The sequence below is a fragment of the Eptesicus fuscus genome, chromosome 3 (genome assembly GCF_027574615.1).
Source record: "Eptesicus fuscus isolate TK198812 chromosome 3, DD_ASM_mEF_20220401, whole genome shotgun sequence".
Lineage (NCBI taxonomy): Eukaryota > Metazoa > Chordata > Mammalia > Chiroptera > Vespertilionidae > Eptesicus > Eptesicus fuscus.
The window spans coordinates 42,922,880-42,941,532 of record NC_072475.1 but is presented as its reverse complement, the minus strand read 5'-3'; the positions used below and the strand labels follow the sequence as shown (position 1 = coordinate 42,941,532).

The 18,653-nt window shown below is 44.7% G+C and overlaps 1 protein-coding gene across 1 annotated transcript; it reads left to right on the top strand.

Annotated features, from left to right (window-relative positions):
- The first annotated feature begins 16,285 nt into the window (after positions 1-16,285).
- LOC103300656 (transmembrane epididymal protein 1A-like) lies at positions 16,286-18,103 on the top strand. The gene has a single exon (XM_008157549.3). It carries the CDS (start codon positions 16,433-16,435, stop codon positions 17,315-17,317), a length of 885 nt encoding a protein of 294 aa, XP_008155771.2. The 5' UTR covers positions 16,286-16,432; the 3' UTR covers positions 17,318-18,103.
- Positions 18,104-18,653: the final 550 nt, after the last annotated feature.

Here is an 18,653-nt window from a genome sequence, read left to right as displayed (position 1 = left end):
CTTCTGTAATTTCTTTAGAGCAAGGGTGGATTATGAAGGGTCATCTGCCATTACTGGAAGCAGATGCCATGACATCTCTAATGCCCCTGGAACCACCTTTTTTTCTGGCTCAACTTATAATTTTCCTTTTATTCAACCACAATTGAGCTTTACATGGGGATAACAGGAGGGCATTACAACACAGAGAGCAAATTACAAATAGCCACTTAGCCACTGGAGATGGCCTCACCCATGTCCCTGGGTCCATGAGAGGGCTCTGGGTCCAGCCAAGAGGCCATCTTCTGGTCCCCCCAACCATCCATCAAGATATACCAGTGTCATTGGTGTGAATGCTTGGCTTCTGGTGTAATAATCTGATAAGGTTTGATTCCAAACTCTGTATAAGTGGATGGACAGGTTTTCTTTGATGTGAGCAGACCTCTCTTACATGAGCCAACATTTAAAGATTTGGTGTCTGGCTTTCAGGCAGTGGAAGCAAGTGTGGGAAGGTGGCTAGACTGGAATGGGTTTCTTGGGAAAGAGGTCTGTTCTTAAGTGGGTAACATTCACTCAAACTTGACACCTTCTCCATGAAGCCTCCTCTGACTTCCCTAACATGGACAAGGTCTCTCCCTGCCTTGTCTCCCATGGCCCACATCACACTCTACCGTGTATAATCAAGATTTTATAGGCACATTGTGTCTTTCCTTTTGTGTCCACAGTTGTTTTTGTTTGCCTTGGTTGAAGAGGTTTGGATTATTCTTATTTTGTTCAGTCCATGCCATATTACTGTCCTTGTTCTACACAGAGCCCATTACTTATTTTAGAGATTAACGTATTCTCTTTCATCCTTATTCCCTACTTTCATTCCCCTCTCCCCACAGGTCATTATTTTACTGTGTTAATGGGCATCTTTATTTGAAGGTTTTCTTGCAAAATGTGCATTGTTGATTTGTACACATATATTTTTAAAGTTTATGTGAATGGTATCATGTGTTATATCTCATTCTGTTTTCTCTTCTTTTAACACATGAACATGTTGCTGTGTGACATGTAACTCAAGCTGTCTAACCCTATTATGTGTATGTACCCCACTGTCCCAGTAATGGACACTCAGGTTGCCTTCAACTCCCTATAGAAACGTGTAGTGATGAACATCTTTATAAGTGATCCCTAATGGATCTGTATAAGGACTTCCCTGTGATATACCCCCAGGAGCAAGATTGCTAGGTCATAGGGCGTGCATGTGTAGGACTCAATTTGACCAAGTAGAACCAGACTCCTTTCCTGGCTCACCTGTCTATACTTCCATCATATTTGGAATACATAATTGACTTCTATGTCACCAAATCCCCGCCAACTTAGCATTACTGCTGGAAGCCAATTCCAGCATGTCATAATTACAAGAGTTTTATCAAAAGGTTGATGAAACTTGGGGGCTCAACAAGGGCTGAGTCACATATGTAATTACCTGTTGGAGTGGCTAGAGGGCACTTCCCCCAAACCTGAATAGGATGATTGTCTGCTGCCAGACAGCTCAGGGCATCTCAATCTGCATGTTATTGCCTCCTGTTGGCCAAACACCTGAACAGCTATAGGCTATTCCCCAATCTAACAATGCTTCTGTACCCTACCCTTTGAAGTATATTATCTCCACCTTGCCTGAGGACAAATTGTGTTAATAAAAAACAAGGGGTCCTGAGACAAGAAGAATCTTTAGCTCCTTTAGCTGAAGCTCCTCTGACCCCCAATGCCTTTCAAAACTATCTTTCGTCTTTGGACTCCTTCTTAATCTATACACAGCCTTTCTCCAGATGCTGAACCCTTCTTAATGCTGGGACAAAAACCCCGGCACATTACCAGACTCTTGGATGGTAAAAGCTGGGAGACTGATTCTTAACGTGACCCCAACCCATCACATCCCCAGATATATACTTTGAGAAGATGACAGTTTAGGTGGAAGGCCTGGAAGTGTCGTTTCACTGAACAGTAGAACCCACAAAGCTCAAAGAATTTTCCTGCAGACCCCCTCTCCAGTGGGAAAAAAACCTGTTTTCATCTTACTTAACACAAGCATCATTTCAGGGGCGGTGGGGGAGACTGCCAGAGATTTAAATAGCAAGATCAGGGCTCCTCCAAGTGTTGAGACCGCTGCCTGTGGAGCCCCAGCCCCAGAGACCCAGCTCAGCCAATAATAAGTATGAACCCCATGGTGGTGTCAGCACCACAGACCAAGACAGGGCAGGAAGGTGAGGTCTGACCGGCTGCAGCTTCCCTGGGCAAGGGGTGAGGGAGTGGAGAAAGGGCAGCTGTTACCTGTGAAGAGTCCTGGGTTCCCCTCCCTAGGGCTGGTGTCCCTGTCCTATTGGAACCATGCCCTACCAAGGAATGTGAGGGCAGAGGTAGCAGCAGCAAGAAGAGCTAGAGGAAGCAGCTGCCTCCTAAATATCACCCTTGCTAAGTTCTTTTGTCCTTTGAGGATATTACAGATGGTGATAATGGACTGGGAAGAGCCTGACCATCTGGTCCTACTCCACACACCAGGGCAGCAGGTCACTGGGTTTGGTGTTCTTCCCTGTGAGCGTGTAGCGGCTCTAATGAACCAGACATGGCTGGCACAGCAGCACATGAAGCTGGGGTGGGCAGCCAACACCTTGGCTTTTGATGTAGGTGTTCAAGGCACAGATGGCCCGTTGACCGGGCCGCTGCAGCTATATGTGATGATATGCCCCTTACCCCCTGGAATCTGAGCTTCCTTAGCACCTTCTGCTGGAGCCTGGCCTTAAGCGCTACTGTACTGCCACCATCTGCAGCCTCTGGCACCATGGCTGCTCCTACTATTGAAGAACGGGTGCCAGGTCCCACCATGCCTGCTGGGCCCCACGGTGGAGCTGGAGAAGCTTAGGGCGGAGGACATGCTGCAGGATGGAGGTGTCCAGACTCAGAGCTGTCCTTTGAGGATGCCCACAGGTAGACAGAACAAAGTGTTCTGAGAGCCATGGTTTGACTTCCTATCCCATGAGCAATACTCTTGTTTCTTGGGAGCTGTTTAGCTCTAGGGATGGCTTCAGGATGTGTCAGTCTATCTGTCTCACTACGCAGAGCTGGTTTCCTGGCCTCTCTGGAAGGTAAGAAGCAGAGACAAAGTCTCTCTTCTGACAGGTTTGGATGTTCCAGAGGACGGGCTGATAGAGAAGAATGGAAGGAGTGGGAAGTGGGCACCTGGACGAGTCTGCCCACTTCTCACTAGTGCGATTGTGACCAAGATGTTTAGGAAGAAGGGTGTGTGAGGGGCCATCTCTGCATACACAACTCATTGACAACAGTCCTTTCTGAAAACGTCAACAGGTCAAAACCCAAAACTGACTTCTGGATGCAAAAGCTGGGCGGATGGGAGAATTCTCTCTGCTGATTTGGGGAGAGACTCTGGATGGGGAGAAAGAGCCAAGCTACATGCCTGGACACAAGGTTGCTGACAAGCTTCTTCTGTGTTCTTTAATTTTAATGTAAAATTTTTATGAAGCATGGCATAAATCCAGAAAAGTGTGTGAATCACAAATGTACAACTCCATAGCTTTCCTCCAAATCATCTGTGTAGTCAGCATCTGATCAAGAAATACAGTTGTACCTGAATCCCAAAAGCCCCCTCATGATTCATTCCAGTCACCCCCTCATGCCAACCTGGCTTCTAACACCTAAGTTCGTTTTTTGTTTTTTAAATATATTTTTATTGATTTCAGACAGGAAGGGAGAAGGAGGAAGAGATAGAAACATCAATGATGAGAGAGAATCATTGATCGGCTGCCCCCTGCATGCCCCCTACTGGGGATCGAGCCCACAACTCGGGCATGTATCCTATGGCCGGAATCGAACCCAGGACCCTTCAGTCCCCAGGCTGACGCTCTATCCAAACCAGCTAGGGCCACCTAGGTTCATTTTACTAGTTTGGGAATTTTATAGGGATGAAATCCTATGATATTACTGAAGGATTTTTAAGAACAGAAATATCTAATGGCCAACATTGGGAGTTCTGCTTTGGGATGATATAATACCTGATCATCCTCCTCACACATATAATAAAGCCCAATGCACAAATAGATGCCTGTGTGAGTGTTTTCATTTTGTTTTCCAAAGAGAAGAGGTGGGAATCCATGAAAAAGGGCCAAGTCGCCCCTCTGGGTCAGACGGCAAAAAAAAAAAAAAAAAAAATAGAGCAAAAGATGCTGCTGTAGAACATTTTTAGAGCACTCACAGTCGAGTGGGAGGAAAATCCCAGCCCCAGAGAGTTCAGAAACCTTGGACAGAGCCTTAGACTTCTCCGGGGTGTGGGGCGGGTGCTGAGTCAACTTCATATACATTTCAAAAGATAAGAGGACCTCAGCTAACATCTGAGTTACACACTAGGTCAACGTGACATTTCATTAGAGAATGTACAAAGAACTCGTCATCCCTGTGGTGTGATTTATACAGCGTGAGTCAGATCATGGGGCTGAATCAAACCAAGAACATCTAAGTCTGGAAAAAAGAGAGGGAAGGGAGGTGGCTCCAGCCTCAGATATTGGAAGGGACCAGAGAACAAAACCCCTGCTGGTAGAGAGGTTGCCATTCAGCCCCTACCCAAAATGCTGCTACTAGATGCAGAAGCGCCACAGGAGCCGTGGAGAGGATTCTTAGACGTCTTTGGCAAGGGACGGACCAAATCTTAAAGGAAACGTGACAAGTGACACTTCTTTGCCCCCAGGAGCAGCAGTAGTTGAAACCAGAACAACACCTAAGTGAACCTCCCAGGGGAGTAAGGAGAGGGCAGGACCCCCCCTTCCCACAGTAACCTCACACAACAAAGGGTGGTTCTCAGTCACCAGGGGAAGAGCTTATTTTTCACTTTTTTTGGCAAAATACACAAAACATAAAATTTACCATTTTAATCAGTTTTGGGTATACAGTTCAGTGGCATTAAGTACATTTACACTGTTATGTAACCATCACCACTATCCCTCTCCAGAACTTTCATCTTCCTTAAGGAGACTCTGGGCCCATTAAACAAGTCCCCTACCCTCCTTCCCCCCAGCCCCTGGCAACCACCACTCTACTTTCTTTCTCTATGACTATTCTAGATACCTTATATAAATGGAATCATATAGTATTTGTCCTTCTGTGTCTGCATGGGAGATTTTCAAAATATGAATGCTCAAACCCAACCTCTGACCAATTATATCAGAACATAGGACGTGGCAAGAGGCAAACATTTATAAAGTTCCTCAGTGATTCTAATAGGCAGCCTTGAAAACTACTGGGTTACAAGGCCTAGGTCAGATTAGCTTTCAGGACCCCTCTCTCCATAGCAACACATCTCAGCACCTGCTGGCTGATGCCTAAAATTCCTTTAGGCGTGGGTAAAGCTAAAGATTTTCCTCCTCCCACTGGGATGAGGAGCTTAAAATGACTGACTGAGACATCACAGTGATGGAAACCCATCTGCCAAAGATAGTCTACCAATCAGCAAGTGATTATTATCAGTCATTGTCTCTTTGACAACCTGGAAGGCTCGGAGAGTAGCAGTTGATGAGTAACTGCTGGCTTGGGAGATCAGAGAGACAGACACACCAGGGACTCATGGTCACTTTGGTGCGTGCGTGTGTGTGTGTGTGTGTGTGTGTGTGTGTGTGTGTAGGGGCGGGAGAGATTAAGGTTAGCCCTGTTTACCTAATTACCTGGTGGATAAAATAGGAGTTGGGAGTAGAGGAATCTAGGACCAACACATCTGTGCACTCGTTCAGTTTATTGGAAGGTGGCCACTCAGACATATGGTTCCCATCAACTGTATTTTTGTGTGATTCTTGAATCCCCCCTTTCTTATTTAACTGCACTGACTTCACTACAAAGGAACTTCACTTACATGGGTCCTAATTTAGGCATGACCAGCGCCTTGTTCAAGGAAGAGCTCCTTGCTTGTTTCTACAGGACTAGAAATACATAGAAAACTATGAGATAGATTAGAAAGATAGAAGGGGGTGGAGAGAGAAGAAAGAAAGAAAGAAAGAAAGAAAGAAAGAAAGAAAGAAAGAAAGAAAGAAAGAAAGAAAGAAAGAAAGAAAGAAGGAAGGAAGGAAGGAAGGAAGGAAGGAAGGAAGGAAGGAAGGAAAGAAAGAAAGAAAGAAAGAAAGAAAGAAAGAAAGAAGAAAGAAAGAAAGAAAGAAAGAAAGAGAAGAGATGCAAACATATATAAAATGACAGAATGACAGGGAAAATCCAGGCCAAAGTTATAATATTGAGGGGAGGGAGGTATGGGAAGGGGATTGGAAGGATTTAAATGTTTGTTTGTTTGTTTGTTTGCTTGCTTAAATCCTGAAAGAAAACATAACAAATCTTAACACTTGTTCATTCTGTGTTGGTATTTTATATTACTCTTTATTTTTCTTTGTGCTTTTTGGTATCTTTAAACATTGTCAGCATTACATTTATATTTTTATAAATAATTATACACATAAATATACATGTATAAAGAAATATTTTAATGCCTGATTAGAGTGCTTACAAAGTTTTTCATGTTAACATTTTTACCATAAAATTAAATTAATAAAGCCTTTTTGAATATTTGAAAAATATAAAATAGAGACATAAATTAATATTTTCCATAAAATGAATATCCAGAAATTGCTACATTTTTATTTTTTTCATGCCCAAGCTTTTTATCTATTCATTAAAAATTGCATTGTTGCCAAAACCGGTTTGGCTCAGTGGATTGAGCGTTGGCCTGCGGACTGAAAGGTCCCAGGTTCGATTCCGGTCAAGGGCATGTATCTTGGTTGCGGGCACATCCCCAGTAGGGGGTGTGCAGGAGGCAGCTGATCGATGTTTCTCTCTCATCGATGTTTCTAGCTTTCTATCCCTCTCCCTTCCTCTCTGTAAAAAATCAATAAAATATATATATAAAAAAAATTGCATTGTTGATTTCAAGTTTTCAGATATTTTCTAATTATACAAGAATAATGCTTGCTCATTGTAAAATGCAGGGAAAAATAGAAAAGGAAAGACAAATTACTCACGGCCTTACTACCTAGGTGCTTATGGTGAAATACAAAATCTGGTTCTGGTTAGGAAGAGAAGGACATTAGTGGAAAGATTGAAAATAGCATACATCATCACTGGAAGAGGGGTTTACCAAGGTCTCTGTTTTTCTACATCTCCTCCTCCGGTCTTTATGTGATAGAGATAAACTCAATCACATAGGAACCTAAGAGCAATTTCTCAAAACGTGGATGGATAGTCACTTGCCAACATGGTCATGGCTTTGTTCCAAAATGTTGGAGCCCTAACTGTGATTCTATCTGGACATGGCACAGCTTCCATGAAATGTGCCCCTACTGGACCCACCAGGTAATGATAAAGCCGCTTGCACTGCGACCTGTGCCCGTTGGAAATTCGTCCTGACACGGACCTCCACCTAAAAGCTCTCCGGGAAACCCTGTAACGGGATCAGCACAGCACACTCAGATGTTGTGCAAGGTGCCTCCACAAACCCAAGAGCCCCCAGATGTGTTCTTCTTCTTATGGTGGGTGTATAAGGCTCAGCAATTTGTCTTTCCATTGAGCGAATATCCTGACATGCTCCTGGACCACTAAAGCTTTCGCTGTAGGGGCATACTCCTGAACTTTTATTTTACCTCCTGCCCTCCACAAGACATGGGTCTTACCAAGTCATCTGGTTATCTACTACTTCTTGCTCTCTAGGTCTTACCAGCATGATTTCACCAATGTCATGGATCAAAATGGAATAGATAAGCCATGTCTTTGACAACTAAGTTGTGACCCAAAGACAGAGAATTGAAAGAACTTTTAAGAGATGATAGTGAACGTGATGGTGGTTACATGAATCTATACGTGAAATAAAATTACAGAGAAACACACACACACAAATGAGTGCATGTGAAAAATGATGAGGGACATCAGGAAATATGGCAGAGCAGGAAGGGTCCGAACTCTGTCTCCCCACCTAGACAACAATTATATTGGCAGAATCTGTCTGGTGTGACTGACTATCTTGGAACTTTGGAATCTATTTGAAGGCTTTCAGCTTCCAGAGGAAAGCTTGGACAATACGTCCCAATTACTTTGTACCAACTTCAGCTTAGCACAGTAGTGACTCTCCCCACCACCCCAAATTTGCGGCAGGCAGCCATACCAGCATTCCTGGAGAGGCTTGAAGGAGCCAGAGTAAACAAGAAATACTTTCTCCTCCTTCAAATATTGGAGATCTGTGTTCTACTCACTGACTGCTGCTTCTGATAACAAAGGTGCCGACAATGAGGTTGGCCAACATTGTTGCAACTCCTACTAGCTGAAGCAGCTTCAAGGAGATTTTAAAAAGCAGAACCTGCCTGACCAGAGAGGCTCAGTTGGTTGAGTGTCGTCCTTTGCACCGAAAGGTGGCTGGTTCTTTTCCCAGTCAGGGCACATACCTGAGTTGTGGGTGGGATTCCCGGTTGGAGCACGTACGCAAGGCAAGCCTTGACACCTCAGGCTGATCCCTGGCACAGAGACACCCTACAACATGCATGTCAAACTCAAAGGTTAACACGGGCCAAATGAACGAGGCATGCGGCCCACAGGCCGAGAGTTTGACATGCTTGCCCTACAACAATCAAAAACAAAAACAAAAAAAGCAAACTCTGGGGAAAGGGGTACATTTGATTTCCAGAGTTGTCATAGCATAAACAAAAACCACAAGGCATACAAAGAACCAAGAAAGTATGGTCCTACAAAGAAAAAAAATTAATCAACAGAAACTGGCCATGAGAATGACCAGATGGTGAACAGAGACTTAAGATCAACTCTCTTAAAGATGCTCAAAGACCTAATGAGCATATGTGGATAAAGTCAAGAAAACAATGTATAAACAAAATGGAAATGTTAATAAATAGATAGAAGATATTTTGGGAAGGTGGTAGAGTAGGAAGCATCAGGAATCCATCTCTCCACCTAGATAGCAATTGTACTGGCAGATGTAACTATTTTAGAACTGTGGGGTCTATGGAAGGCTTGCAATTTTCAGAGGAAAGCTTTGATGATAAGTTATTGATTCCAGTTCATTTCAGCCCTTCACTCAGCAATAAATACCTATCCCCCATCTCCCAACCCCATGGCAGGCAGGCATACACATGAATACAAGTGAACAAAAGGACCCTGTTCTCCAAATATCGGGAATCTGTGCTCTAGTCACTAATCGCTGCTTCAGTTTGCAGAGGTACAGACACAGGGGTGGGGTGGAATAGATATAAGTTCAATGTCCCTCCATTGTTTTGAGTCCCCACCCCACCCAACCCCACCCTGGGTGAAGCAACTTTCAGGACATTTAAAGAGCTAGCAACTTCTTTTTCCCTTTTATTTTTCTCTTTTTCACTTTTTGGGAACCAGACATTTAAGGACTAGGACACTCAAAAGGAATTGCATGTGCAAGGGAATTTAGAAAGTCACTGCACATGCCCAGGAAAAGGATCAGACAGGAGAGCTCTGAAAAGGTATTAAGTTTATACCTTTATACCTCAGGTTGATCCCCATCACAGAAATTGCCTACAAAAATGAAAAACAAAACAGCAAACTCTATGGAAGGAAGAATCTAAATTCCAGAGATATTACATTACTAGACTCAAATTTTCCTTTTACAAAAACACACACACATACACACAAGGCATACAAAGAAACAGGAAAGTATGGTCTATTCAAAGAAAAAAGTAAATTAAAAAAAAAAAAAAATACATTCCTTAGAAAGACTAGATGGCAGATCTACCAGAAAAAGATTTTAAAATAACTGTCCTGAAGATGCTCAAAGAATTGAAGAAAGATATGAAGAATGTCAAGAACATTATGTAAAAACAAAATGAAAATATCAACAAAGATATTTTTTAACATAAAAAAATTGGAGCTGAAAAGTATAATAGCTGAAATGAAAAATTTACTAATGCGATTCAAAGGAAGACTGCATCAGGTAGGAGAAAGAATTCATGAACATGAAGATAAGATCATCAAAATTATCAAATCTGAGGAACAGAAAAGTGAACAGGGCATGTGGGAAACAATCAAATAGACAAACATATGCATTGTGAGGGTCCCAGAAGAAGAGAGAGAGAAAGAGGCAAAGAGAATATTTGAGGAAATAAGGGCTGAACGCTTTCCAAATTTCATGAAAGACATGAATACAAATATCCAAGCAGTCCAATGAAGACTAAGTAGGATGAACTCAAAGAGACCCACATCAAGACTCATTATAACCAACCTAATGACAGCCCAAGAGAGAAGCAACTTATCACATACAAAAATCCACAATAAGATTATGAGATTTCTCATTAGAAACTTTAGAAGTCCAAAGACAACAGGCTAATATATATTCAAAGCGCTGAAAAAAAAAAAAAAAGCCTGTCAATCAATAACCCTATATTTGGCAAAACTGTCATTCAAACATAGGGAGAATCTAAGACATTCCCAGATAAACAAAAGCTGAAGTTGTTCATTATTATTAGACCCACCCCTCCAGAAATGCTACAGGACTTGCATGTTGAAATGAAAGGACACTAGGCAGTAACTTGAACTATTTGAAGAAATAAAGATCTCAATAAAAGTAAACACACGGGAAATTATTAAAGCTAGTACTATTGTAACTTTGGTTTATAACTTCACTTTTTGTTTTCTACACGATTTAAGAGACTAATACATTTCTAAAAACAATTATTAATCTAAAAGATAGTATTATTATAACACTAGAGGCCTGGTGCACGAATTCATGCACGGGTGGGGTCCTTTGGCCTGGCCCCAAACGGGGCATATCAGGGGGGCCAGCCAACAGGGGGGAGGGACCGAGGGAGGTTGGCTGGCTGGTCCCCCCCCCCCCCCGCCAATTGGGGCCCATGGGGAGGGACCGCGGGAGGTTGGCTGTGGGAGTGCACTGACCACCAGGGAGCAGCTCCTGCATTGAGCGTCTGCCCCCGGTGATCAGTACACATCATAACGACTGGTTGACCGGTCGTTCCAGTCGTTCAGTCATAAGGGTCACTCAGGCTTTTATATATAGAGAGAGACTAGAGGCCCGGTGCATGGGATTCATGCACTGGTGGGGAGAGGGAGCATGGCCTGTGGGGATCGGCCCACTGCGAGATTAGCTGCTCATCCTGGTCAGACGAGTGGCTGTGGACCCGCCCTCTGAGCAGCTGCTCCTGCTGTGGGAGCACACTGACCACCAGGGGGCAGCTCCTGCATTGAGCGTCTGCCCCCTGGTGGTCAGTGCACGTCATAGTGACTGGTTGAGTGGTCGTTTTGGTTGTTCCACTGTTCAGTTGCTGGGCTTTTATTATATAGGATTGGTTGGTAATTCCACATTTTGTTTTCTACACACTTTAAGAGACAAGTGCATTAAAGCCAATTAATAGTGTATAGTTTGGGATGCATAATGCATAAATATTTAATTTTTATGACATCAATAATTGAAAGAGGATAGGGACAGAATTGTATAGCAGCAGAATTGTTTTATGTTGTTGAGGTTAAACTGGTATAAATTCAATTATATTGATATAACTTTAGGATTTTAAGTGTAATCTCCATAGTAACCACAAAGAAAATAGCTATAGAATATATGCAAAAGGAAAATGAGAAAGAATTTAAACATTTCACTACAGCAAATCAACTCAATGCAAAAAAAAAAGTAATTCTAGGGAAAAAGGACCAAAAAACCTGTAAGGCACATAGCAAATAGAAAAATGCCAGTTCCTTTTTATCAGTAACTAGTGGCCTGGTGCACAAAATTCGTGCACTGGGGGGGGGGAGGGTGTTCCTCAGCCCGGCCTGCACCCTCTCCAATCTGGGACCCATTGAAGGATGTCCTACTGCCAGTTTACAGGGATCAGGCCTAAACTGGTAGTCAGACATCCCTCTCACAATCCGGGACTGCTAGCTCCAGCTGCTTACCTGCCTGCTAGATTGCCCCTAACCACTCTGCCTACCGACCTGCTCGCCCCCAACTGCCCCCCTGCCAGTCTGATCACCCCCAACTGCCCCCCTGCCAGCCTGCTCACCCCCAACTTCCCCCCACCACCAGCCTGTTTGCCCCCAAATGCCCCCCCGCCAGCCTGATCACCCCCAACTGCCCCCCCCACTGGCCTGCTTGCTCCCAACTGCCCCCCCCCCCTGCTGGCCTGCTCACCCCAATTGCCCCCCTGCTGGCCTGCTCACTCCAAACTGCCCCCCCCCCGCTGTCCTGATCACCTCCAACTGACCCCCACTGATGGCCTGCTCACCCCCAACTGGCCCCCCTGCTGGTCTGCTTACCCCCAACGGTCCCTGCCGTCCCATCCTGGCCTGATCACCCCCTGGCAACCCAAGGTCCCAGCCCCTCCTTTTTTTATTTTGCTTTTCTTTTTTTTTTTTCAGTGCCTCCTTGAGTGGAGGCCAGGGCTGGCTGGAAGCAAGTATCTAGGATTTATTTATCTTCTATAATTGAAACTTTGTAGCCTTGAGTGGAGGCCAGGGTCGGCCAGGGTGGGTGGGAAGCTTGGCTTCCTCCATCGCCGGGGGCAACCCAAGCCTCCTGCTTGCTCCAGCTCCGTGGCCAGCCACCATCTTGGCTGGGTTAATTTGCATACTTTCTCCTGATTGGCTGGTGGGTGTGGCTTGGCATAGCAGAGTGATGGTTAATTTTCATGTTTCTCTTTTATTAGTGTAGATTACTTTAAATGTCAAAGGTTTAAACTCTCCAGTCAAATAGAGAGATTGACAGAATAGATAAAACATGACCCAACCAGACACTACCTACAAGAGACTAACTTTATATCCAAAGATACAAATAAATTAAAAGTAAAGATGAAAAAATATTCTATGCAAATTCTAACTGAAGGAGAACAGGAGTGACTAGTAATATCAAACAAAATAGACTAAATCAAAAAAGTTTACAAGCTGCAAAGAAGAACATTATCCTATATAATAAAGAGGTAATATGCAAATTGACCACCACTCCAACATACAAGATGGCCACCCCCATGTGGTCACAAGATGGCCACCACAAGATAGCCAGCAGGGGAGGGCAGTTGTGGGCAATCAGGCCTGTAGGGGAGGGCAGTTAGGGATGACTGGGCCATCAGGGGAGAGAAGTTGGGGGCAACCAGGCCAGCAGCAGAGGGCAGTTAGTGACCAGGCCGGCAGGGGAGGGCAGTTAGGGGCAATCGGTCTGGCAGAGGAGTGTTTAGGGGGTGATCAGGCTGGCAGGCAGAATCGGTTAGGGGCAATCTGGCAGGCAGGCAGGCAGGCTAGCGGTTGGGAGCCAGCAGTCCTGGATTGTGAGAGGGATGTCCCAGATTGGAGAGGGTGCAGGCTGGGCTGCGGGACAACCCCCCCCCCCCCCCCCGGGTGCATGAATTTCGTGCACCAGGCCTCTAGTATATTAATAAAAGGTTCAATACAGCAATAAAATATAACAATTATAAACATTTATGCACCTAATAACAAACCCTCAAAATATATGAAGTAAAAATGAACAGAATTGAAGGAAGAAAGTTCTACAAAAATAGGTGGAGACTTCCATACCCCACTCTCAGTAATGGATAGAACAACCAGACAGAAGGTAAGTAAGGAAATAAAGTACTGAACAACACAATAAACCAACTAAATCTAACACACATAAATGGACACTCTACCCAACAACAATAGAATACACATTTTTAAGTGCACATAGGACATTCTCCAGGATAGACCCTGTTAGGCCACAAGTCAATTCTCAATAATTTTAAAAGAAATATATCTACAAAGTATCTTCAACTAAATGGGATGAAGTTAGAAATCAATAACAGAAAGAAAGCCGGAAATTCACAAATGTGTGGAAGTAATACCATACCACCAATAGGTCAATGTATTAGTCAGCTTAGGCTACCATAACAAAATACCACAAACTGAGTGGTTTAAGCAGCAGATATTTATTTCTCTAGTTCTGGAGTCTGGGAAGTCCACAATCCAGAGGCTAGTCAATTTAGTTCCTGGTAAAGATCTACTTCCTAACTTGCAGGCAACCAACCACCTTCTTGCTTATTCCTCACATGGCAGAGAGAGTTCAGGTTCCTCTTTCTCTTTTTATAGCATTAATCCCATCATGGGGCCCCACCCTCATGACCTCATCTAAACTTAATTGCCTCCCAAAGGCCCCATCTCCATCTACTACCACATTGGGAGGGTATGGCTTCAACATTTGAATATGGGGGGTGACACATTCAGTCCATAACATTCTGCTCCTGGATCCCCTGAAAATCATAAATATATGCAAAATATATCTATTGCATCCCAAAATCTCAACCAATTGCAGCATCAACTCTAAAATCTAGTTTCATCTAAATATCTAAATCACAGGGATAGGGGGTGGTGTTGGGGGAGAGATTAACTGGGGAACTTATATGCATGTATGCATAGCCCATGGGCACAGACAATAGTGTGGTGTAGGCTTGGGAGGGGTAGGTGCAGGGTGGAGGGGGTCAATGGGAAAACAACAACAACACACACACACACACACACACACACACACACACACACACACACACACACAAAAGGGGACATCTGTAATATTTTCAACAATAAAGATAATTTTTTAAAATAAAATAAATATCTAAATCAGGTATGGGTGAGACACAAAGTATAATTTATCCTGAGGCAAAACTCCCCAGTGGTGAACCTGTGGAACCAGAAAAGTTACGCGCTTCAAATACAGTCATGGGACAGGCACAGGTAAATATTCCTGTTCTGAAGGGAGACATTGGAAGAAAGGGGTGATGGTCCCAAAGCAAGTCCAAAACTTAGCAAGACAAATGTCATTAGATCTTAAGGATAGAGAATAATTCTCTTTGGTTTAATGCTCTGCTCTCTGGCCCATTGGGTTGGTGATCCTGCCTTCACAACCCACTGGGGTAAAATTTTACAGTTTATTTTTCCTTTGAAATTTGTTGACAATAATTTAATATACAAATAAATAAATTATTAATTGGGGTGTTTAATTTATATTCATTTAAAAAACTTTATAATTTGCCTGGCTCAATGGTTGAACATCAACCTATGAACCGGGAGGGTGATGGTTCCATTTCTGGTCAGAGCATGTGCCTGGGTTGTGGGCTTGATCCCCAGTAGGGGGCGTGCAGGAGGCAGCCAATCAATGATTCTCTCTCATCATTGATGTTTCTATCTCTCCCTCCCTCTTCCTTCCTCTCTGAAGTAAAAAAATAATAATAATTTTAACTTTATCATTTTTAACCCTAGCTGGTTTGGCTCAGTGGATGGAGCGTCAACTTGCTGACTCAAGGGTCCCAGGTTCGATTCCAGTCAAGGGCACATGCCCAGGTTGCAGGCTCAATCCCCAGTGGGAGGCGTGCAGGAGGCAGCTGATCAATGATTCTCTCTCATCATTGATGTTTCTATATCTCTCTCCCTCTCCCTTCCTCTCTAAAATCAATAAAAATATATATTTTTAAAAACTTTATCATTTTTAAATATAAGTAACTTTTGACTTTTTTTCCTTTATGATTCCTGCCTCAGTATCATTCATATAAATACTTGCACAACTTCAGCATTATAGGAATTTAGCGAGGAATGTTAATAATAGCAACAGTATAATTACTAATAATCACTACCATTTATTGAGTATTTAATATGTATCTCTACATACATTATTCTATTTAATCTTCACAACAGACCTTTGAAGTCATTATTGTTCTCATTCTACAGATCAGGAAGCTGAGGCTCAAGAAGACAAAGTAACTTGCCCATAATCATGAGACTTGCAATGTCGGAGCTGAGATTCAGTCATTTTGCCGTGCACAAACTCTGAACTTTGTAAACAGATAAATAGACCTGGGACCTCTTCCTGGCTCTGCTGTGCTAGCTGCTAGGTGTCTTACCTTGTGGTACTCTTCACCCCTCTGAGCCTTGATGTCATCTGTAAATTTTGCTTAACAATAACTCCCTCATAGAGTTGTTGAGGGATTTAAATGGAAAAAAAAAAAAATCCAACGTGCCTGGCACCTAGAGACAGTCCTAGAAGAGAGTAGGCCACCTCTCTTCTTTGCTGGAGTAACTTAACCCTTTCCCTCCCGGCTCTCTGCTGAGGGGTGAGGTGGAGGGTGGAAGAGAAAGGGTAAACCAGTGCCTGCAGGGAGGTGCAGAGCTGGCGATTCTAGGCCTTGCCCATCTGAGTGAGGAACAGAGTGAGGTGAAGCGCCACGTCTCTAAAAGAGACCCACCCTGGGAGGAACTCAGGTGCTTCCAGCACAGGAGGTGAGGCATGCTTTTCCAGGTGTGGGAGGCTGGGGTGGGGCTGATCGGGGAGATCTCTCCACCGCTCAGAAGCAGCCACTCTTGCTTGTGAGGAGAAGCCCTGTGAGGTCGCTGCTCATCTGCCAGCTCCCACCCTGTTGGCCCTGCCACATACACAGAGACCATGGGGACTCTCGCGGGACACCTGTTGCCAGGGATTTGCTTCCTCTTCTTCTCACTCTACTACTCCGTGCTGGTGTCCTTGGCCCTGCTACGGGGACAGAGGTTTCTCAAGCTCCCTCTGCCCCCGAAGGAGAAGAGAGGACACAGGTGGCAGCCGGTCCCTGTGGAAGGAGTGGTGAAGGTCGTCATCAGCCTGGCTGGCATCTTGGCCGAGTTCTTCTACCCACCAGGAGTCAACCGGATGAAGATAGTAAACTGGGAGGACCCTCGGCGGCCGTTCGTGTTCTCCAACAACTGGCATCATATCACCATGTACGGGTTCTTCATGCTCAGCGGTGCGGTGGACATTGTGAGCCAGTCGTGCCAGGCACGGCAGAGTATGAAGCTGGAGCGGGCGGCCGAGGCCCTGGCCTTCTGCGTCCTGGCACTGCTGATGATGGCACACATTGAGAACAAGAGCGCCCTGGAGATCCGTGTGCACGTCCTGTTCATTGTGCCCACCTTCCTGGTCAGCCTGGTGCTCACCATCGAGGTCTGGGTCCCGGACCAGCCCCAACTCTGGGTGCTCAAGACCTGGTTGGGGCTGGTGTTGAGCACCTGGATGCTGCAGCTCTGCCTGGTGATGTACATCCCTCCCTCCGGGCAGTCCTGGCGATCAGAAAACCACGAGGACCTCGCTTTCCTCACCATCTTCTTCTGCTGGCACCTGGGCTTAGGGGCAGCCATACTGGCCACTGTCTATGGCATCTGCAGCCTCTGGCATCATCACTGCCCCTCCTGGACAGAGGCCTCAGGTGCCAAATACCAGCCATGCCCCACAGGCTACAGCAGTGACGAGCTGGAGAAACTCAGGGCAGGGGCCGAGCAGCAAGATGGCGGTGTCTAGGATTAGGACCCGTCTTTGTGCTGGCCTTTTGTCATGAAAGTGTTGGAGATGCCCATTGTGTGCACAGCATGGAAATGCCCTGGGGTCTACAATGTGGCTCTCCATCACAGGACTCATCTTCCTTGTTCCTAAATAAACCTTCCAGCTCCTAGGAGTGCTTCCCTGTCCTCTCCAGGTCTGCCTCTTCCCTGTCTCACTACTCAGGATGGTTCCTGGCCGTGGACTTCCATGAAGTGAGAACAAGGAGCAGTGCTTTTCTCTGACAGCTTTTGGGATCCAAGAGGAGAAAATGAAATGAGGAAATAGAGGGAGGTGGGGTGTTGCTGGGGGCTCAGAGAGAGTTCTCTCCAGATATCTGAGGCAAGGCTGACTGTGTGTGTGTGTGTGTGTGTGTGTGTGTGTGTGTGTGTACAGCTGAAGGGCTGCAATGTGTGACAGAGAGGGGTCCATTTTTGCAGAATGGTGAGGTCTTCTGTTTTCTTCATTTTTCTGTTTTTTATTCACACTATGTGTAGCAGGATGAAGAACTTGTGCTGTTGTTGTTTTGTTTAATCTCAACTAAATGGGGCTACTTCTACCTTCTAAGGGACTAAGGGATGAGTGGGAAGGGGTAGCAACCAATTTAGCAGAGGCTCATGTCTGGGGAGAAAGGAGGCAAGAGAGAAATTCCCAAAAGTGGTTGTGAGAAATGAGAATGATATTTACATCATTTTAACTTGTTTGGTTTTTGCTCTAATATAAAAAAAACTCCATTGTTCCAACTTGTTCAGTAAAGTCTATGATACCTATGTGTCTTGCGTGAGTGATTCTAGGGTAAGATCAAAGAAAACGCCCAGATTTCAGTTGGTGGGAGTGGAAGGGAAGGAATGGCCATGAAATGTGGGTGCCGATGAGCCCAGTGATTCTGAAGATGCAGGAACTCTGAGCTGAGAGAGACCCTGAGTATGTCAGCGCCCTGGAATTTGCAGAAATTTTCATTCAGTGGAGCTTCTCCCAGAATGAGGACAGGGGGTGCCGGTAAATCATATACTCAGTGAAATACAGGAAAGCAAACTATATAAAAATACTTGTCTCTGGCTACAATTAGAAAGCCAGTGCTTCAAATAGCATGAGTGTGCTTCTGTCAGATGGATAAACCAGCACTCGGAAGTCTGAAGAGGCAGGAGGAAGGGAGGCGATGCTGTCCATAGCTGCGGAGAAAAGACCTAGAGAAAAGTGCCCACTCAGGAAGCAGCTGCATCCACCACCTCTCCTGCAGTTGGAAATGCTGTCCTCAGAGACTGAGCAGCTTCAGGAAATAGAGAGAGGCATTTGCATTTGCAGGGCTGCATGCTGT

Coding starts and splice junctions, on each gene's coding strand:
- LOC103300656 (XM_008157549.3), top strand. CDS start 16,433: ATGGGGACTCTCGCGGGACACCTGTTGCCAGGGATTTGCTTCCTCTTC.